We start from the raw sequence: 24505 nt of genomic DNA on the forward strand, positions 1-24505 counted from the left end.
ATTATTACAGTCAGTTTTGTCGCCTTTCTTGTGAATTGGAACAATGATTGATTCTTTCCACTCTTGTGGCAATTCTTCGTTGTTCCAGATAAGGAGAATCAGTTGTGTATCTTGTTCCACAATTTTTCGCCTTCAGCTAAAATTAACTCAGCCGGAATTTCACCTACACCCGGAGATTTGTGTTTCTTTAATTTCTTTATAGCGGTATCTACTTCTATTCGGTTGGGTTCTGGAATATACGGTTCTGCGGTGTGCATCACCTTTTCTCCACGCACACTAGTTTTTGGTTGTGTGTTAAGCAAATCGTCAAAGAAATCTTTCCATCTATTTAAGATGCCATCCGTGTCAATGAGAACTGTACCGTCAGATTTATTTAGTATATAAGCACGAGGTTGATAGCCTTTCTTAAATTCATTGATTCCCTTATACATGTCCCGGATGTTTTTAGTTTACTATTATCTTCAAGTTCCTTAATTTTAACTTTCAGAAAATCGCGTTTCTTTGTTCTAAAAGTTTTGGAAGTTTCCCGCCTGATATCTGCGAAATTTTGTGTAGTTATTTCATTCGGAGTTTGTAGCCAGCGTAATTTTGCCTGTTTCCTCTTTTCTGCTAGTTTTATGCATTCCTGGTCGAACCATGGTTTGTTCCTACGTATTTCCGCGTGTCCCAATTTTTCTTTTGCTGAAATTTTAATGCTATCTCTAATTTCAATCCAGGTATCCTCAACACTAGTGCACTCCGAATCTTCTAAGGCCGAGAATCTATTCGAAACTTCAATCTGGTATTTCTCTCTTACCTGGCTCTCTTCTAATTACTTTAAATTGAATCTCTCCGTTTTCGGACAATGAATATTACTTTTATTCAACGATAACCTCTCTCGTATTATCGCTGCTACCAGATAGTAGTTAGTGTCACAATCAGCCCCTCTAAACGACCGGACATCAATTATGCTAGATTGCCTTCTTCTATCTACTAAAACGTGATCAATTTGATTGTGTGTTTTTCCGTCGGGTGATGTCCAAGTGTATTTATGAACGTCGCGATGTGGGAATTTTGTACTCTTCACGATTAGGTTTTTGGATGTTGCAAAGTTCACGAGTCTAACACCGTTGTTATTACTTTGCTTATGCAGACTTTCGTTCCTTATAATCGGTTTGAAAATATCCTCTCGTCCTATCTTCGCATTGAAATCCCCTAATAGAATTTTCATATGGTATCGCGGGAGTTGGTCAAATATCCGTTCCACTTCTTCGTAAAAACTGTCTTTTATATCGTCATTTTTATCTTCAGTTGGGGCATGTACATTTAAATCAATAATATCACACCACCGTCCCTTAAGAGTAATAAAAGAAAGTCTATCAGTAACAAATTCAACCCGTTTAATTGCTGGTAATATACGTTTATGAACGAAAAAACCTGTTTTTAACTGGTGATTTTTATTTCCTTACCCGTAAAAGAACGTAAACTTTCCGGAATTCTCAGATCCATTTCCTTCCCACCTAACTTCCTGAACTCCTACTACGTCCATCCTGTATTTCTCTAACTCACTCGTTACGGATTTTAACGCGCCTGCCCTATAAAGACTCCTAATATTCCATGTTCGAAATCTCATGTCCATTTTCCTTTGCTGAGGTCGTGCCAAGTTATCAGTCCTTGTCCGAGGCTTTTGTGAATATTTCTGAACAAGTGCTTTTTTTTACAGGATGAGGTTGTTCGCCCTACCCAAACCTCCAAGCTTGAGGACCACTCCTAGTCGGCTGTCCGCGACTGCTTATTCAGTATATTCGCAGATAACCTCTATATCTAGAGGCCTTCTCCTCGATCCGCAACCTGAGGACGCGCCATGCCGTGGTGACAGGAACCCACGTTACACGGAGTATCATAGTATAAGAACAAAATAAAGATATACAAATCTAGGAATTCACCTATCACCATCTCAATTCCCCAACTTTTGCGTTAATCATACAGCTCCATTCTTCGTGGAATGTAATGAAGTATATTTATTTATGTTAAATAGAAAAATATATTGAGGACTCAAGTAAATCATATTCGGGCATATATATTTCTTTCTCACACTGTCAGGCGATGGAAATGCCAAGAGATCCTGCCCGAAGAAGAGAAGTTCGTCCCACCCCGAAAGGCTGGACTGCACGAGTCATCGGTTCCCATAAGATACGCAGTAACTTAGCCTTAATTTGAGGTGGGTGGGGCTGGAATTTTAGCCTAGTTTCAAAGAATTCCTAGATCATGGGATGGACTCTACGAGGTTGTGATCATACTATAGGAATCTGTACCTTGCGACATCAAGACGCCTCTTTGCACCAAAAACTGAATGCTAGCATGCTTTGAAATGCTCCGGCGTCAACGCTGGCGATATTGGTTGACTTCCACTTGCTAGGAAGGTTCTTCCACCAGTAGATATACCTAGGAGATTAAGGAACTTCCCTTTGTTATGCAGCAGGGAAATTACACTTACTTTTCAAAGTAATGCAACCAAGTTAGAGACCAGATAAGTCATTCAACTTAGACTTGCCTGATTTCTGAAGCTCCAAACTGGGACATTGTTAATGTCAATATTTTATCAAAATTTCTAGTGATAAATTTTCAATTTAACAAGACAAATGCAAATGAAAATTCATAGTGGATGATTTTCGAAACTCTAATATAAAATTTATTATTACATACCACCGATAATTAAAACAAATTTACACTGTATAAATATTAGTATGCATAAAGACAATATCTTGATTTATAGTATAAAATAATAATAATAATAATAATAATAATAATAATAATAATAATAATAATAATAATAATAATAATAATAATAATAATAATAATAATAATAATAATAATAATAATAATAATGCAGAAATCAGTCTGAGATATCTCAATCTTACAATTTCCTGTTCAATAGGTCAAATTGGGTGTTCTAATTTCCAAACAGTTCAATTTCTCTCAAAACTTGTTTCTGATAGAATATATAAATATAAACAGTGGTCGAAGTGAGACGGTATGCGCTTGTATGCCATATCTTCTCTGGTTTTTCAGCGATGAAGGTAATATCTAAATAGTCGGTATATTGAGTCAAAGTCATAATAAAACATACCGCCTGTGCTTTTTTTCCACTTCGAACACTGCATATAAATATTATTTTTAACATTTATTTTTAAACTAACCATCAGACTGACTAAATACAAAACCGGTCAGGATGATCCCTCTAATTAGTAACTGTTCCGGTCAAACCAGGACATGTAACGGGCCTAATTTAAATACATATAATATTACGTATGTTTAAATGATCTGTTTGTCGAAGTAGTATGAAATACAGAACTTTAAGCGTGTTCTATCGATTTGAAAATCCGGATAACAATATCACTCTTTTCAGTACACAAGAGAGAGTGTTTAAAATATGAAATCTCATATATTGTCTTTCTCTTGTGATTAGAAAAAAATGTTCATGAAAACCAATTCTAATACGAATAGTTTTGCTCTGGAGAAATGTTCGAATGCTAAACAAACAAATCTAATATTTTCGATGACCTTGTTGAAAATATAAAAGAGAGACGTTGGACTACTATATTGGTTCTAGAGACACAAAGAGATGAAGCGCCAGCTGTGGAGTGCTTTACAAAGTCGTGCTGCCATTCTAAACATGGTCATATTCAGTTAGAAAAAGTTGTTAAAATGACCGTATGAGGAGGATTAATTTCCAGGTACTCAATGTCTCATGAGTGTACGTACGAAATGGTGTAAGTTTAAATTTATTCTTTATCTCATCTTTGATATGACAAAATAGAATATAAATGTAAGGTTACGTATTTATTGTTGCGGTCTAAACGTGTGATAAAGTGTTCCTTTTGGGTTTAGTTCTTTTATGAATAAAACTGCTTACTAGATTAAAAGCTCGTTTTCATTTTTAATTGTGCGTTCATTCTCCCAAACAAATTTGATTTTTATTTAGATAATTAAATAATTTTCATATTAATAACTCTAATATATGACACAAGTCATTTTTTATGATAAATGTACAGGGCGTAGGTTTTGATTAAAAGGAAGTTAACGTGCCTCTGCATTTTTTTTTTTTTTTTTTTAATTTTTGAGGTTTAAGTATGTCGACTTCCATGAGCTGTGTCCAATGGCACCAGTTTTGATTTCTGGTACTGACAGCTTCAAGGTGAAATTAGGGGTCAAAAATATAAAAAAATGGAACCAATTGGGCAATGCGAACCAGTGATTGACTGGGACAAAATGGGTGTCATTAAATTCAAATTCATACGTACATGAATAAATGATATGCCATTTTCCTGAAAATTCTATTTTGACCTCAAAAATTAACGAAAATCTGGGATTTTGGTCTATTCAGACTTGTAACCGACTGGGACAAAATGCGTGTCATTCAAGTCGTATTCACACGTGCATGAACAACTGAAAATATTTCATTTGCTTGAAAAGTCTATTTTGACCCCGAAAATTAACGAAAATCCTGAATTTTGGATCTTGGATTTTCGTTAATTTACCGGATCAAAATTGAATTTTTGAGGAAATGGCATATCAATTATTCATGCACGTTTGAATACAAATCGAATAACACCCATTGCGTCCCAGTCAGTCACTGGTTCGCATTGCCCAAATGGTTCCAATTTTTATTTTTGATCCCTAATTTAACCTTGAAGCTGTCGGTTCCAGAAATCAAAAGTGGTGCCATTGGACACAACTTACCGAAATCTACATTTTAAACTCAAAAATGTTGAAAAATACAGAGCCACGGTAACTCCCTTTTAATCGTAGTTTTCTTTGAGATATTTTTTTTATGATTTTTACTTTCCAAAGTAATTATGATTTTGTTCGTATTTCAGAAGAAAATGTTTCAATGATAACTACAGCACAATATGATTGAGTCCACAGCAACCAGTGGCGTATTTAGGATCTTGTTTCGTGGGGGCAGGCTTGAGAACGAGTAAATAGCATTTTGTTGTATGTATAGTATCAAAAGATAATAACGAAATTAATGCGAGGGGGCTTGAGCCTCATAGCCACCCACCTAAATACGCCACTAACAGCAACAATAACCTTAACAGAGAATGACGGATATAGTTTCGCTGCAGCTAAAAGTATTCAATCAATCGAGCTGGAATTTAATGTATAGATGGAGATTAAGAAGTACCAGGTTTGAAAGTATGCTACTCAATATACAGCATATTAAAATGTTCTTATTAGCTTAACTAATCTAGTTAACTTTAAGTAGAAATGAAGTTAATGAAGAAAGCAATCTATCTATTAAAATGCTACACTACCAATTAAGAGGTTGTTTTTTTTTTTTTTTTTTTTGCTAGCCAAAGGCTAGCTCCCTTGCGAGGGTTACGCCCTCTATCCGGGGCGAGAAGTGAAAGTACTGGTGCAGAAAGGAGATTGGAGCCGGTCTATGGGATGAAGAGGAAATCTGGAATATCTTTTATACAGATAGCACTTTATTATATTACATCTTTGTTTCATAATTGCGGTATCCATTTGGACATTATGATCTTGTGATCATAATCATTAAGGCAGGAAAAAAGATAATGGTGAGGTGCACTTCACAGGACAAACACAAACAAATTGTTAAAAAGACGAATGCTGGTTATAGTTCTCCAGATAGAAGGCCTACAAGAAAATTTATGATTGAAATATATTGGATCTCTTAATCCAATAACTGCGTAACAGTTTCGCCTACTAACTAAATATATTGGCTTCATCAGACGTAAAAACAAGAGGGGGTAGCATCCAAATATAACATGGCCGCAGAAACTAGTTCCGGACGCTGGTTGGCTGGTCAGAGCGGACACAGCCAATCATAAGTTCACAAAAGTGACGCTAAACACTATAAATGCCTTTCCTTCCCTGGTCCAGTGGAAAACTAATCAACAAATAAAGTATTTCTAATGACTTGCCCCATTGTTCGTCCATTTCAATTCTTGCATTCCGATTCATAACTCTTATCAACTTCCTTTGTTCCCGTCGTAACACTTCAATTTCGCACCAATTAATATTACGTCCTGTTTCTCTCACGTGCTACCCCTTAACATACCGAATATTTCTGAAAGATCGTTTAAATTTTCATCTATTTTTTATTGCTAAATTCTAACAATGATTCAAGAAGGTAACAATGATATACCTAGGTACATAGCCTTCAAATCTTCCTTTAATGCCTCGAGTATACTAGTCAGAAACGTGGGCAAATCATCATTTTCGAGCTTTTAAACGTTGTACAGTTCAACAGTGATGGTGCCCGAATAATTATGCTGGACACTTTACTTTCTTGTAAAAAATGTAAGTGCAAATATACTCCAGCTTTTATGTTAAAAGGTTAAAAATGGCATTTCGTTCTATCTCTAACTTTCCGTCATCTTTGTGTTGTTATACAATTATTGATTTCTAAGATAAACGTTGTTTTGTTAAGTGATTTCATTTCTAGTGTAAGGTTAAAGAAGGTGGTTGACAAATTGCAAAAATCAATATATACAGGTGGTGTCAAGTATGATAAATTAAAATATTCCACTTATTTTTACTGAGTTGAGCAAAATATAGGGGATATGTTCCACACCTATATTGGCATATATATAAGGGAGAAAATGTAAATTTAAAACTAATAATAATAATAATAATAATAATAATAATAATGATAATAATAATAATAATAATAATAATATAAACAGAGAGAACAATTAATGTTGTTAATTGAGAAGTGCAAGATATATGAGAACTATAGTATATATTATCTTAATTGAGGATTTCTATCTTCGTCACTTATCTTCGGCTCCTAGAGGTCTGTACGGGCCGGAATTTCTAGCCCGGGCCCAACCCGCTGCGTGAATTAATAATGTGAGAGCCGACCCGAGTTCAAAATACATTTCATCATTTATGCCCGAGCCCGACCCGAGTTCGTGTGATAATCAAATGAGCCCGAACTAAGCCCGAATTGCAGAAACTTAATAATTATCGCAAAATTGTATTTTTATTTATAGCACTCACATTTTGCTGTTATGCTTTAAAAGTTCTCCAGAAAGAACGGTTATATATCATTTTACAGTGTATTTACAATGCTAGGTCCGAGAAATATGGTTGTATATTTAAAAATTTACGGCCCGAGCCCGTGAAGATCTCTATAATTTCCCTAATAATTTCATACCAATTGCTCCAATAACCAGAAAGTGGAGCGAAGATGATAAAACTTCCTTTCGATCTCAAATACCGATTACTGTTTGTTACAGTGCAAATCTTCACTCATCCCGCAAAGCAAGACGTTGAAGGATGTTGTTATTAATCTCAGAGACAAATACTAATAGTTTTAGGGTTCATTAACAAGGGATACACTAAGCAGGACAGCGCTCCGTATATTTATACGTAATAAAAATCAATTATTCAATTTAACACTTTCGAGAAGAGTACCCCAAAAATGGAAACGTAATGTTGAGCGGATTATCGATGTAGGTATGGTTCCTATCGCTAGGTCATTAGTATGGAATAACTTGCATCAATCTGCAAGTTAGTATTTATGTGCTGACCGGTTCGTTCGTAGTGTTGCATTGTTTGTGGTTTTGCGGCAGGTGTCAGGCGAATTTTGATTGATTTTTAAGTTAGTTGACTACGAGGAGCTAATGATCTGCTAAAGTATATATATCTTGTAGGAAGCAACTGCAGCTGAAACCGTTGTTACGCTTCGCCAAGCTTTTAATGATGCTGCGTTGGGAAATCCACAAGTCTTTGACTGAATTTTCCGCTCCAAACTGTCAACTAGCAACATGTCAACTGAAGACTGGCCACGGTCTGGCCGTTCTTCAACAGGAAGAAATTAAGAAAACATTTGAAAAGTTCAAGATGTCATTAATGAAGAAAGACCACTGAGTAACTTTCTATACAAGTGGGAATGCCCTGCAATACTTACCTGCGCATTTAAACTGACAATTTGAAGATGAGACGGACTTCCGTGAAATTTGTGCCTCGCCTGCTGTCAGAGGAGCAGAGAGACATTCGAGTGAATGCTTGTCGCATCTTGAAGACTGAACTGTACAATGATCCTCATTTTCTCAAACAAATTCTGACTGAAGATGGATCCTGGTGCTACAGGTACGATTCTGAATCAAAACAAGCATCCAGCCAGTGAAAAACTCCAAATTCTCCACGTCCCAAGAAAGCACGTCAAGTTCGATCCAATGTCCACACAATGTAGATTTGTTTTGTTCTGTTTACATGAATGGAATTGTCCACAAGAAATTTGTTCCCTAAGGACAAGCAGTAAACCACCAATTTTACTTGGATGTCTCGAGAATATTATGTGAAAGGGTGTGACGGAAGCATTCAGAACTAGTGAGAAGTGGAATGCTATTACGACGACAATGCCCGAGCCCACACGGTCATGCCAGTACGACAACTGTTGGCAAAGGTTAACATGATGCTTGCTCCCTAATCCACCACACTCACCGATTTAGCACCCTGTGACTTTTTTATTTTGTTCCCGCTGCTGAAGAAAATCTGTAAAAGAAGCGATTCAGTGACGTCAATGAGGTCAAAGACATTATGGAGAAAATCTTGAACAATATTTCGCCAGAAGAGTTTCGAAATTGTTTTCAACTGTGGGAGAAAACTTTGTGAGAAGTGCATTAAAGCACATAGACAATACTTTAAAGATGAGTAGAGTACTGCAGAACGTATGTATATCTAAATGTACCTAAACGATGTACGTATATATAAGGAAAACTAAATAAAGGTGAAAATTTCCGTTTTCTGGGAGTACACCCTCATATTAAAATATATTTACCAAATGACCTAACAAACGTAGAATTTACTACAAAAGCAAAGCAAGGGTAAAGCAAACTTGTTTATTGTGTAAATCCTTGAGTTACATTGAATTTCACATTGAATGTTAATAAATGTTAAATTTCTCACTTTTTTTGTTTATCCATTGACAAGTTTGTGTAATAAAATTTACTCCGGGATGTCTCTTCTAATGGATAATATATTAAACTATTTTAATAAGAAAAAATATTCTATTACTTAACAATAATAAAACATATAAACAATAAAAATATGCCATTTTCTGCTTTCATGTTGCCCCAGTGACCATGCAACAGCAGCAGGGAAGGGAATCATATTTTTTTTTTCATTTTAAGGTCAGAGCAGTGTTGCCATATTTGGTACAATTATACCAAATTCAGCCCTTTTTGTCATTCATCGGCCCCTTGGTACCACGCATTTTCAGCCCTTTTTGTGATAAAGTCCGTATAATTCTACCCAATTCAGCACCAGCAAACAAATACTTGTCACATTTTTGTAGTTAATGTCTTACTGCACATGAGGTGTGAAGATCTTAGCTGCTTTCACTCTCCTATCAGCATTTTTCTCTCCTATTTGTTATATTTATAATTTAGTTTTGCCTTCTTTGCATCACCATGCGGAACTTACAGAGCACTGACCTTTTCTAGGATGGTGAAATGAGTGAAACACCTTTGCAGAATTTCTGTGTATTTTACATGTATATTCTGTAACTGTATGTTTGTTACATGCATGTGTACTGTCTTACTTCACATGAGGTGTGATGTAATGTTTTCTGTTTATGTATGTATATTATGTATATGTGTGTTGCACTAGTTAGAAATAACAGGTACCACTGTGACTTAAAATTATTAATAATGTGTTGTGATGTCTTTCAGGGAAGGTTCTAGGACTCGTTTTACATTTTTTTACAAATGTCAGTTTACTTATTTTATATTCTTCTTACAGTTTATTATCCTCCATCGGTCGTGAAATAAGCGAGAATACGGTGTAACAATTTATATTTTAATATTTTATCATGACGTACTGTTTACACACGAACTCGGAAGATGATTGATTTGTACTGTACCTCGCTTTATATATTCTTTCATATACGGCCATAATATCGTTTTGGTTTATTGATCACTTTGAAATAGAGGCGCGTTTGGCTTCCTTACAATACTGTTTTCCCTTTTAATTTGCGGTCTCTGTTATATTTCCTACGTGCGAGAAAAAGTTTCATCTACTTCCACGGTTGTTCGAGGTCCTCCTATTTGGATGTTTTTAAAAAGTAATTTTTAAAAACAGCACTTTCTTGATTTGGACTCTTGCAAAAAGGAAGGGGGGAGCGAATGTTCTAGAACTTCACCACTTTTAGTTTCATGTTATAAAGCCATGTATTAGATTCGTATAAAATAATGAATTCAGCTCTTTCTGTTTTGAATTTGGTACTATTTTCAGCCCACTCCAGAGCTAGGATTGTGGCAATACTGGGTCAGAGGTATAATATCACTCTTTACTGAAAGCAAAATCTGAAGTGATGATGCTGTTTCTCTATATACCATTAAAAATTTATTGAATAATATAAATATTTTCATGAGAACTGAAAATTTTCCTCTTTTTTTTAAGTCTGTCATATAAAGCGTGGTAGAGCCAATAAGAGCGTGGTGGTGCATACAATTGGACTACAGTTATTTTTACAAGAAAAACGGGCTATTGTTTAAAATATTCTTGGACACTTTTTAATCCTTTCTATAGGCCTGATAAGTTAAGTACCATACAGTGTTCTGTTACTTTAGTTAAGTATGTCTATAGAATGCGACAGTTGTTTTTGCTTTTAGTTCTGTAAATAGAATCTTCTTGGATTTGTTCACCTCAACCATAGATTGATGGGTTACATGAAAATTTTAAAAGTTTTCTCTCCCTTGGGAGAGCTGTTTTATACTTTGATAAAGTTTCTTCTTCGTAACTGCATCTAGATATTCTATCCTTGGTCTTCCTCTTCCTGGTTTTCCTTCTGCCTTTCTCTCAATCAGCACTGTGATCCCATCGGAGTGCCGAATAAGATGGATAAGCATGTTGTTTCTTCTTTTCCTATTATCTTCATGATCTGTCGTCCTTCATTAGCTTCTTTTAGTACGTCTTCATTCCTTTTCCTTTCGGTCCATGATATGGGCAGCATTCTTCGCCAATATCACATTTCAAATCCTTCCAGCTTGGACATTTCAGCTTTTCACAACGTCCACGTCTGTGATCCGTAAAGCAACAGGGTCTTAATAAATTGTTCTCGAACATCCAACGATACATTTCTTGATGTTAGCAGACCTCTTTTCCTATTGAATGCTTGTTTAGACTGCGCTATTCTGGAACGGTCTTTTTCACTTCTTCCGTTTGAAGATATTGGATGGACTTCCTAAATAGGGGAACGTCTTAACGTCTTCGATTTTCACTCCATCTAGTTATGCATTTGCCCTTTCCTGTCTTGCTCTGTCCTGCTCTTGTGCAATTTATCACTTTAGAACATTAAAATATACATTTTGAGTTGCAACACGGGCTAACTAGTGTTTTTTTTTTAAACCCATGTAAATGGACGCCAGCAGCTTGGAGCAAAGGGGACCAACTGTTCCCTGAAATTTCGAAGGGTCTTCATTTCTTGGAAACGCATGTCGAAATATACTAATTTGCTTAATGCGAGTATAATTAAATTGAGTAGTATAGTTAATAACAATATGTACGTAAAGGACTGTTTAATAATTTCTAATGTGCACATGTGCATATAATACATCATATATACCTAGTCATATATAGCAGTGCGTATGTGTGAGTTTAGTCGTCAATGTGCGTGTCTATTGGTCTTTTGAGTCTTTCCCCTTGGAGTCGGTCTTTTGCCCTCCTTTGTAGAAAAAAAAATCCTGCGGGCGTCCTTGCCAATGAATAAGTTTTGTTTAAGAATAAGGTCTTGCATTGAACACTAAATGGTAACTTTTTTTTTTTTTTTTCTGAAAACCGTTTCTGAACAGAAACAGCGAGTTCGCCGACCTGTAAACACTATTGGTTTTACCACCATTGCTAGCTATTCAACTCCGTATTTGAGAATAGCGTATAATGTACGTTTAAAAAAAAAAATATGTACACCTTGTCTCAAAAAGGTTGAGCGCATTCTTTATTGCTGTTTCGAGGCAAAAATTTTCTAAGTCCAACTTCGGGTATCTTCGGGAAAAAGTAAACCAGGTTCGAACCTCGAAGCCAACCTTTGCAATCGGGAAAAATCTTGCAGATGTGTTTTTCTTCTTTTAAATATAATAAGACTTGTTACCAATTATATATAAAAAAGCAACATTGATTGAAATACTTAATGATACAATATCTCGAAACTGTATTAATGCCAGCACATGCTTGTTTGTCATTTTGCTCTCCATACTTAATGGAATATTTAGATACGTAAACGAATCTTTCCATTTGTAAAAGAATGGTGAAAGTTAAGACATAAAACATTATTCTCTCCTGAGTACTAAAATAAGAGTCAAAGTAGAACAAAAACAGCGTTTGCAGTGGATATGAATGTAATTATTATCTTAAATACCGTTATATATCGCTAGAAGTATTGTTCGTGGAGCGCTTGTGTTAGCTCAGTGGTACGCCGCTGGATTTCAAATCGTAAGGTCGAGGGTTCGCTTCCGATCTGAGTCAAAGTTTTTTTTTTATGAAATTCTTTTTTCCGCAATGCATGAAAAATTATATAAAATAATTACATTAAAATACGTCAGCTGTATATATATAACATACAATCATTGCAGAACAAAGTGATTATTATGTTTAAAATATAACAGGTGATCACAGTACGTTGGTATTCTATGATATATGTGAATGTTAAATACAAATTAAGAAAATAATATCATTGCAATGAATAAATTATGTAGTGTATTTATTTGGAGCTATTTGTCATCGGAAGTTACTTCTGAATTTTCTCATTACAGCAAGTGATTTACGCTTTCTGAAGGGTAAAGAGACCATTCAGGTATAAACATAAATTATTATACAAACTCCAATCTTCGTTACAGACACAAAACTCCCGATCCCCAAAACTATGTAAACAGGAAATTTACGAACACGAAGTCATGTCTAAGAGACTTATTTATACTCGAGAAAGAAAGCAGAATAGGATTTCTTTCCAAAGGATTTCAGTTCAATAATCTGCAAGGCTTTTGTATATGGATGTGGTCCCTTTCTCTCCGCCAATATATATAAAGTAAAAGCGATCGATATTAGTGTCGAATCCATAGTTCTCGTTGTTGCAGAAATTAATAATTACAACTCCGAAAGCGTTAAAGTCCAAATTTAACTCTCATCGTAAAGCTCCTTTGTGGTTAAGCGTATAGCGTACACGCTTTCGGTGTGGGAGACCCAGATTCGGCCCCCAGCGAGAGCTCATGTAGTTCGCGTTAATTAGTAGGTCTACGTCTCATATAGTCTCACTGCTGACGGGACGTTAAACTCAAAATCAAATCAATTGGTTCAAAACCCATTATTATGGCGGGCGATAAAGGATGAAAAATAAAATGTCTCAAGTGATTGAGATTAGTGTGAAATCCATAGTTTGAGTTCGTGACACTGTTACAAACACAATATCATTTAATGCCACGTTTTGGTATGAGCGACTATGCCTCCTGGATTTTGAATTTACAGGAGCAACATCAAAAGCATTGCTCACACAGCTCTAAATGTTTTGATGTATGTATACGTGTATATTCCAGCGAAACTCCGGAATATCTGGAGCAACTTTTACCTAACATGGGAGACATATTACTTTCAATCTAAGGAAAAAAATATTGTGGAATTCAGATACCTCAAGGGATTGAAGTTGGGAAGAGTGGCATGTAAAAATAGTGTAAAATGACTGATTGTAGAGTGTTATCCACTGTTTTCTCGGTCGTTGAGATGAGTAGTGAGGCACTCAATGGCATTATATCCAAATTCATCCTCATCTTTACAGGATGAGGGGCTTGGAGATATGATTAATAAAATGAAAACACATGAAAATTTTCATTCACAACGTGAAAATTTTAGATGTCATGTTAGCAGTTATTACAGCAACCTACTTCACACTACAACCTTTCCCTCACTCCTGTTGTTCGGCCATGTTGTTTTCAGGCGTTTACGTTTTTCTGAATATCTCAGCATTATTTGTTCTATCAAAATGAAAATTGCGGAATAAATCTCTATTTCAAATTTCCTTTAGAAATAAGAAGCTACTGAGTCATAATGTTATATGAATCACTTTTACTCTTCTAATAGAAACAAACCCTTGACCCCCAAGCGTTACCGGACCAAATGTTCTTTGGACGAAATGTGCTTTGAACTAAACATCCCTGGACGAAATGTCCTTTGGACCAATTCTCCTTTGGACGAAATGTCCTTTGGACCAATTGTATTTTAGACGAAATGTCATTTGGACGAATTGTCCTTTGGACTAAATGTCTTTGGATTAAATGTCTCTGGACGAAATGTTCTTTGGACGAAATATCTTCGGACTAAAAGGGTGGCCACCGGGTGGGCCAGTGTGAGTCACGGTGAGTGGTGTTTCGCAGTAGGTCACGTCCTTTTGACCCACGATCCACTGATCCACTCACAAATCTTGACCCATTTCACCCACTTACCAACCGACCCACTGACCCACTCCATCTTTGATTTTAACATGTCTTGTTTCATTTAAAAGACGAAACATACATCCACATAATTTTTTCATCGATTGCGAAGGTTGGCTTAATATCATAATTGTAATGGTAATTTGTTCTTAAGGTGAGAAATTGATATGATTAAAAAGCCCATCTAGACGTGGGTACAAATTACCTTCCAAAGTTATTAGAAACGCTTTCTCACCCCGAAAACTATGAATTCGACAAATATTTAAGTAATTTTTGAGATTTTATTTTTAGCTCTCCCAGGCCATCATCCTGTGAAGATGGGGATGAATTTGGATGTAACCTCCATTTGGAGCATCACTATCCATCTCAACGACCGAGAAAATTATGGATAAAACACTAAGATCAGTCGTTTTACATTATTTTTACATGTCACACCTCCCAACTTCCATAACTTCATACTACTACAATATTTTCTTCTTTGATTGAAAGTAATATGTCCCCCAAGTTTGGTAAAGGTTGTCCCAGACATTCCAGAACTACGCTCCCAGACATTCCGGCTATTAGATGTGCTGGGGGATCTTACTCTTACTGGAAGTTGAACTTAAACTTAAAGGTCATCAGAACTGCTCCCAATGAACTTGGCGACCACGAAAGATATGGGTTGTATACTAACATTGGTTATTTTCAATTATTTCTACATGTCAAATTTCACAAACTAATTCATTGTGTTAATGAGGGCTTAACTTACATGGCATCTGAAGTTCCAATCTTTACCTAAAAGACCCCCAAAATTATAGATTCGACACTAATGTAGGTCTTTTTTTATAATTTTGATGTCAGTCCCTTTCATTCCTCCTAGGACAGCAAACGGATACTGCCACTGCTAGGACTAAATTTGGTCTTAAATGGCATTAAAATTTCTACCAATTAATTCAGCGAACAGTGCTGCATTTAGAAGCTCGGCGTCCCTACGCACTTTTGCTCTCGGCGCCCCCAATAACTACACATTTCTCCGTCCCTTGATCCCTAACTTACAAATAAAACTTAATTCGAATATGCTTAATTAGTGAATTTATTGCAGTTAAATACCACTCACTAGATGCTACAGCTACAATTACGTAACAAAAAATAAATGGTAAACATGTTCTGAATTATTTTCAGATTTCTTACGCTATCATTAAATATATTAGAATAGTAAAAGAGGACTGCTCATGAAATAGTATATTTGCTCTCGATTTTTTTAACTTTTTCATACGAAAAAATTAAAATTTTAAACTTTGCACTCTTCAAATATGTTACGGGCCTAGTTGGACTAATGGGAAATGCGGCACTGAAAACTTACGCTTCGGCTCTAATATTGGTTGATTTCGATATTTTTTGTCGCTATGTAACCACCCTGGGTGCTAATGGGAGCTTAATTGGACTTGAATTGAAAGTAGAACTGTTTACCTAAGCGACCACGAAACTATGGATTCGATACTAATATCGATCCTTTTCTAGCATTTTTGGTATATATCCCGACAGTACTCTTTTCCAGATTGTAAGAAATATGGTTAAAATTGCTCTAGACATATCAGAATTATGTCGAAACACACACATACATCCACTTTTATATATATAAATACAGAGTGAGCGAGCAAGAAAGTGAGAGAGAGCGACCAAAGGCATCACCACTTCCACATTGCAAAAGCATATATCAGGTATTGAATTGAAAATCTATGTAAAGACCTTCTGCTGTGGCATGCTTCATAAGGACAATTCCAGTCTGCTCACGTGACCTTTGGGGTTCATGAATTTCTTGCGAGCGTTCCGACTTTGGATTCTCTGTTTATACCCTCTTTTTATGCCTCGGATAATTTTTCAAGAATATCAATGACATGCTGTAATACGAATGTTCAGAAGTAACCCCTATATGACAAATAGCTGCAAATAAATACACTACATAATTTATTTATTGAGATGATATTATTTTCTTAATTTGTATTTAACATTCACATTTATCATAGAATACCAACGTACTGTGATCACCTGTTATATTTTAAACATAATAATCACTATGTTCTGCAATGATTATATGTTATATATATACAACTAACGTATTTTAATGTAATTATTTTATATAATTTTTCATGCATTGCAGAACATAGAATTTCATAAAACAACATTGACTCAGATCGGAAGCGAACCCTCGACCTTACGACTTGAAATCCAGCGGCGTACCACTGAGCTAACACAAGCGCTCCACGAACAGTACTTCTAGCGATATATAACGGTATTTAAGATAATAATTACATTCATATCCACTGCAAACGCTGTTTTTGTTCTACTTTGACTCTTATTTTAGTACTCAGGAGAGAATAATGTTTTATGTCTTAACTTTCACCATTCTTTTACAAATGGAAAGATTCGTTTACGTATCTAAATATTCCATTAAGTATGGAGAGCAAAATGACAAACAAGCATGTGCTGGCATTAATACAGTTTCGAGATATTGTATCATTAAGTATTTCAATCAATGTTGCTTTTTTATATATAATTGGTAACAAGTCTTATTATATTTAAAAGAAGAAAAACACATCTGCAAGATTTTTCCCGATTGCAAAGGTTGGCTTCGAGGTTCGAACCTGGTTTACTTTTTCCCGAAGATACCCGAAGTTGGACTTAGAAAATTTTTGCCTCGAAACAGCAATAAAGAATGCGCTCAACCTTTTTGAGACAAGGTGTACAATATTGATTTTATGAGAAAATTATGTGCTTACAGTATTGCTCGAAAGATAGCAGCATACCTGCAATTTTATAATGTCAAAATTCCGCAAATTGTAGCAAGGTGTCAAGAAAATGAGTGAACAAGTTTTATATACATTAAAACAGTTAAATAAAGTGTTTAACACAAAAGTAGCTAAAACTATTTTTATGTTTCGAAAAGATCTTCTAAAGAAGTTGACACAAACAGGCGTATAACAATTTATGTATATTATGGAATCAGAAAAGTAAGTGACGAAGATTGTCATATTTATGCAATCTAGAGATATAAAATATATTTAAAAACTTACAGTGTAAAAATCACAATCTCAGGATGTCAGTAAACCAGGGATGCAAATAAGCAACTAAAATTTTACTCGCCCAGGGAAAAGTTACCAGCCCACATCCCACAATAGATATCATCTACATACCTTTGGTATAAAATTAAATACTCGCCCGTACCGATGAGTGGTTATTTGCATCCCTGCACTAAACTAAGGCATTCTTTATAGACTTACCTCAATGTTTCTTTAATACAAGCTTTCAGATAATGTAATTCCTGCAAAGCTGAGGTCGTTAAAGGAACATCCATAGGAGGCAAATATTTATTAATTTCTTGGTATAGCTTCTCTTGCACATCCTCATGTTGCGATAATTGATATAAAACAGATGCTACTGCAACAGATGTCTATTTCATTCATGAGGACGAAAAGAACATAACACATTTAATAGTTACATTGGACTGTTGCTATGATGTACATAAATAGAAACAATTGTTAAAGAAATTAAAAATTTATTTATTAATTTTTTAACCTTTAGTACCGTTACTATATAAACCTTAAGAAGTGACTTTTGTTTTGCATTTTCATATTACAGCAGATTTCCAAACTACATGCCTTCAATATTAAAACCGGAAGCATAAGGCTCTGCTATAAGCTTTCCTCCCACTTTCTTTTTAAATTTTGGTTAATAACTTTAAAAGACAATGAATAAAATTTAAACCATTTGAGAATGCTCCAAGAGCATTGCCAGAACGATCTTAAAAAGAATGGAGAGATGGGGCTGGAAGGATAACTGTGATTCTTCCTACATGTAAAAGTAAATCATTTTATCCGCACCTCCTTCTGTTTCTCGCAAATATTTGCAAAATATTATCTCTTAATGACTTACGGTTCCCGAGATATGGCTCCTTAAATCTCCCGAAATTCGAACTCTTTTTGGCCAATATCTGAGGAACGGTGTCATCCCTGTATGACTAACAGTTTCCGAGATATGGCTCCTTAAATCTCCCGAAATTCGAACTCTTTTTGGCCAATGTCTGAGGAACGGTGTCATCTCTGTATGACTAACAGTTTCCGAGATATGGCTCCTTAAATCTCCCGAAATTCGAACTCTTTTTGGCCAATGTCTGAGGGACGGTGTCATCTCTGTATGACTAACAGTTTCCGAGATATGGCTCCTTAAATCTCCCGAAATTCGAACTCTTTTTGGCCAATGTCTGAGGGACGGTGTCATCTCTGTATGACTAACAGTTTCCGAGATATGGCTCCTTAAATCTCCCGAAATTCGAACTCTTTTTGGCCAATGTCTGAGGAACGGTGTCATCTCTGTATGACTAACAGTTTCCGAGATATGGCTCCTTAAATCTCCCGAAATTCGAACTCTTTTTGGCCAATGTCTGAGGGACGGTGTCATCTCTGTATGACTAACAGTTTCCGAGATATGGCTCCTTAAATCTCCCGAAATTCGAACTCTTTTTGGCCAATGTCTGAGGAACGGTGTCATCTCTGTATGACTAACAGTTTCCGAGATATGGCTCCTTAAATCTCCCGAAATTCGAACTCTTTTTGGCCAATGTCTGAGGAACGGTGTCATCTCTGTATGACTAACAGTTTCCGAGATATGGCTCCTTAAATCTCCCGAAATTCGAACTCTTTTTGGCCAATGTCTGAGGAACGGTGTCATCTCTATATGACTAACAGTTTCCGAGATATGGCTCCTTAAATCTCCCGAAATTCGAACTCTTTTTTTTTTTTTTTTTTTTTTGCCAATATCTGAGGAACGGTGGTCAGTTGCACAGTGGTCACCGGTTACTATTTGATACCAAAACGTTCACCATCCTTTTAGGTATTCATCAACACCAATATCATCTCTATAATTTACGGTTTCCGACAATGACTCCTTACATCTCCGAAAATCGGCCAGATTTTTTTTTAACAATATCTGAGAAACGCTAAGAATAATTAGAAAAATTCCGTCGCTTTCTCAATTAGTTTTTGATGCTATATCGAATGGAGGGCTCAAAATTGAAAAAAAAAATCAGAAATAACAGACACACACATAAAATTCAGTAACGAACTTAAAAAGTTCGTTGAAAAAATGTAGAAAATGAGCTTAGTAATATCACTGAAATGATGTTACATGAGCTAGCAATTATTTTCAATACGTTTGGAATAAGCATAAGGTAAAAATTTGGGTGCCCAACAATAATGCGGTCATAAATAATGCATCCAAATTCGGTCTATAAAAAGATGTTTTGAAACTGCTTTTAGTTTATTTAATAGCGTTATGTAGATACTACCTATTTTACGTTCTACATGTTTCATACACTTAAAAAAAAATGTTCGTTTCCTTAGTGTGGGTTAAATTAAGACTGGGTTGCTAGCAGTCTGGTGACATACCTGGTCACTCGTTTGGTGCATAAAGCACCAGAGGACACCAACCATATTACTATAAGAATTTTGATCACGCTTTTTGCTGTAGGAATAAACAGACTGTGGCGTTGTAAATACATTTTGAAACATAACAGATTTATTGTATAACTACATAACAAAATTTCGTAATATAAGAATTTTAATGAATTTTAAACGTTAAATAAATTCCGAAATACAATAGTGATTCGTTTTTGAATTTGTTACAAGAATATCTCATAATTAAATGTAATTTACATAATTTGCAATTTTGAGGTTGAAAAGCCAAATAATTAGTATGAAGCCTACCAATAAGCATTGAAAAGTATCACTTATCATTAAACTCCAATTAACAATTAGCACCTGATAAATCCTTTGAATGGAAAGCTAAAACTAAGTCAAAAGAAAGGGAAAAAATAATTATAAGTAAGTAAAATAAACTAAATCCAATGTTTTTAATATATAAACCATAATTCAAACGCTACAAACGATCATCACTTCACTTATATATTCTTTACAAGTTTATAAATGAGACACACAAATACAAGATGTTTCTCCTCCAAGTTGAAGTACGTAAGCTTGAATATTGAATTAGTTATCGTTAACTCCTATTAAAAGGTCGCATATAGATGACAACCAACCCTGCCTTATACACCCAATTATGGAAGTCCAACTAAAATGTTTTTCTTTATAAATATACAGGGTGTTACTGAACTATACCGACAAACTGTAAGAAGTGATTCCTCACATCAAAATAAGAGAAGTTTATATGGACCTATGGCGAAAAGTGCATAGTTTTAAAGCTAGGGCTGTCCAAAATCGCAATAACGCCAAATTTCAACAGGCCCTATTTCGAATTCCAGAAGCTGTGGATGGTGGTCTTTATCAGCGTAAAGGAAGCCACGCATACACAATCCAAAAGTACATATTTCGTCAATTTTCAATAAGTATATAAGGTATTCCCTACAGGGTGCAGTTCTCAGATATGCTCTCAATAGAGTTTTCAGTTATACCCTGATTTCAAGGAAGATTCAAAGTAGGCAAGAGGTAAGCCTTGGCAATAATGCACATCCAAGGCTTTGAGGCAGCGTTTCCCAACCGGTGTGCCGCGGCACACTGGTGTGCCGCGAATGGGCCGCTGGTGTGCCGCGAAGAAATTGAAACAAAATTATTAATTTTATAGCAATCAAATTGCACGACATGGAGAAAAATGTATATTTGTATTTCACATTACTATAAACCTCTACTATGAATCTACAATTCCAAGTTTGATACTGACTTACTTTCCTGTACATTTTTAACGTTGAAAACAGTATTTGTTATCATTGTTATGACCATTATTGCTTCTTTATTGTTGCAGACAATTTCATAACTTGAAATTTTAAAATATCATTCAATCCTTTCGACAAAGCAAACGTGCATACAAATTACCTACATTTATGTTTTAAAAGTGCAAGAGATTTGTTTGTTCGTTCATTATTTAGTGATCTTCCTTCTTTGTGAAAGGTTGGATACAGTTTTGGAAAAAGGAATTGTATTCTTGGAAACCTGAGTCCTGTATTTTATTGCAATTGTTGTCAAGTTTTAAAATAGAATTGAAAATATGCATAATGATTTATCATGGGGGAAAACCAGCAATCGAGCTTTCTTCTCTGTGAGGAGATCAGTAATTACAGAGAAAAAATACCACTGTATTTTATATTTACAAATAATATATATATATGTATGAGTGTGCCGCAATAAATCAAGTTACACCTGTAGTGTGCCGCAAGTTGAAAAAGGTTGGGAAACGCTGCTTTGAGAGAAAGTCCAAAGTATTAGGAGCCGGCAGCTCCATGTATTTGTGTGTGTGTGTGTGTGTGTGTGTGTGTGTGTGTGTGTGTGTGTGTGTGTGTGTGTGTGTGTGTGTGTGTGTGTGTTCAAAATAATGTGCAGAATAATCTGTGATGCGATGTATTTCGTCACGTAGCAGCATGCGTGTTTCCCCGGATACGAGAGACCGTGCTGCTGACGATCCTTAATACTTCCGACATCGCGCCAAAGGATTCCGTGTTCACTGCTATGAAGGCTTATCGTTTTCCTACTTCGGACCAATCATAAAGGCAGAGCATATCTCAAAATTCGGTTGATGGTATGTCTGGAAATTTCACCCTGCATAGAATACTCTGTACATCCACTGAAAATTAACGAAATATGCATTTTTGGATTGCGTATGTGTGACTTCCTTTACGGTGATAAGGATCACCACCCACAGTTTCTGGAATTCGAAATAGGGCCTGTTGAAATTTGACTTTTTCACGATTTTGGACAGCCCTAGCTCTGAAACTATGCACTTTTTCCCCCAGGCAGATATGAACTTTTTCTCTTATTTTGATGTAAGGAATCATCAGTTTGTCGGTATAGTTCATTAGCACCCTGTATATTATGTTACAGTTACTAGTAGTCGAGCCATACTTCGCTCTTTAAACCTGTTTCTAGCCTACTGATTACCGAAAAAACTGAAAAAAAAAATATTCTTAACCAATTCACTCCGTTACTTAATCCCGTTAAAATTACGTGTTTTGGGTCGAATGTGTAATGTATGTTTCTGTTGAAGGAACATAAAAGGAATCTAGGTACCAAGTTTGAGCCAAATTGGATCGATTGGGAGGGCTCTACCTGTGTTGAAATGATCTAAAGGTGCCTATTTAACCATTCTTACTCGAGAAGAAAGAAATTGCATGATTTGCTTCAGCACATAACGAATGCTGCTTTCGTAGCGGAGTATGGTAAGGAATTATTCTATTGATCTGTGGCTCGTGGTTTAAATCTTTGAGTTAATTTTACTCTTTTTCTTATGTTTCTTAATGGCCTATACATACTGGTCTATTTAATATCCTCAATTGAATCAATCAGCTATTGGGTTAAAGGAGTAAAGATTACCTAGCCAAGTAGAAGTTGGTTGCAGTAACCTGACAACTCGGTGTAATATCTATGAGTAGGCAAATAGCAAACCCCGTTAAATCCACATTTTAAAATTTGTGGCAAATCGAGAAAACCCTGTTTAAACACGTTATAATTGTAAAATAACATTAGAAACTTTTTAGAAAAGAAAGAATAATGTGAATGTTAGTCTGTCAAAAGCTATATAATCACACTAGTCTCCGAATTGAGTTACTGAAGAAAATGGTTTGGATTTCACAGGTTTTGCTTATGAAAATGGAAATAACAGCCTTTGCATCTGGATGAGCGGCCATTTTTGTTGATGCTCAGGATACAAAAGCTGTTAAAATTAAGAGAATCAGAGTCAGAAATCAGTATTATGCCTACTAAAATATTGGGGAAATGTATTATCAATTAATATACATTATACAGATTGGCACAAATGAATATTCAAACATAAATGCTACATTAATTTTGTTCTGAATTGAAAACAATTGGTTTAAATTAGCAAAAATTGAGTTATATAAGCTCCTCTTCATCATCTTTTAACAAATGGAAATTCATATCTTCGTCGTCTCTGGTGCAACATCATTCCCTCGGTTTCGTATTTCTGCAGAAACCTCTTTGTAAAACGTAAACTTTGCGTTGCTTTCCCAATTTTCACCGAAGTGTAACAACAAAAGTCGCTTAATATCATGCAGTTTCCTTTCTTTGACACAGTGTAGCCTAGAAACCGTGTCGGTTATGACATTTCTTATATTCCTTCCTCGCTTACTAATTGGTTTCTAGGGTGCCTCTTTGGGAATTGAAAAATGGTTCTCCTTGGATCAGAACTGTTGTACAGCTATTATTTCTTTTTTCTTTTTAAGAATAATTTAGCGAGATTTTTGGAACTGAAAGTGCCAATTACTAGCTTTTTTCAAGATTTCGTCAGAGGCATGTTTTCATTCCATGATCTCTCAGTTTTTTTTCTAAATGTACGTACAACAGTATTGAAATTTTCAATTATTTCTTTGTATTTTGCATCTTTGAATCTTTGAACATGTTTTACCAGGACTCGAGTCCTTTTTTATGAAAGAGGTTCTGCTCAAGGTGAAGAGAGTGTTTAGAGAAGAACCTCACCCAACAATGTTCTGCTCAAACTAAAGAGTTACCCTGTAAAATAACACAGACGACTTCAAACCATAGGATAATCCATTTAACTTGCTTTTTGTTTCATTTCGTTTCCAGTTTTCCAGATGTCATGCACGTTTTCTAAACATCTTTTTGTCTGAACAACAAAATTATGATTATCGCTGCCTACAGTATTATTTTCTTTCGAATTTGCATCCATTTGTCTAATAATTATTAAAGAAAAGCCGATAAGCACAGAAGAATGTCACGAACAGTTCGGTCAAGACGTTTAGCGCCTAAATTCTCAGTCCAAAAACACAAAAATAACGAAAGTTCAGACTGCAAATGTTTGAAAAATAAAATTTCGAATGATTTACCAAAAATTACAATAAATATTCAGACTACTAAACTAATCCTATACAGTATGGAAACCTCAAATTGTTTGAAATATGGAATTAACTGGGTTTGATTCTGCTTTTCTCATGACTTTATTTGCAGGTATTGGATTTAACAGTTTATGAAACTGGAGATGGATTTAACTGGTTTTGCATCTGTAGCCATGATGGAATTAACTAGTTTTGGAAATTGGCACATATTTCAATG

General features: G+C 35.4%; 1 protein-coding gene across 1 annotated transcript in view; it reads right to left on the minus strand.

The window, feature by feature from the left end:
* The window catches only part of LOC145669822 (uncharacterized), a 382300-nt gene that overhangs the window by 21719 nt on the left and 336076 nt on the right, over positions 1-24505 (minus strand). Inside the window, exon 19 of the mRNA XM_081738166.1 lies at positions 17696-17865. Coding sequence (XP_081594292.1) covers positions 17696-17865 — 170 coding nt within the window. The remainder of the gene's footprint in view (positions 1-17695; positions 17866-24505) is intronic.

This window comes from Thermobia domestica, chromosome 14 (genome assembly GCF_964235325.1).
Source record: "Thermobia domestica chromosome 14, izTheDome1.hap1.1, whole genome shotgun sequence".
In the NCBI taxonomy this organism is placed as follows: domain Eukaryota; kingdom Metazoa; phylum Arthropoda; class Insecta; order Zygentoma; family Lepismatidae; genus Thermobia; species Thermobia domestica.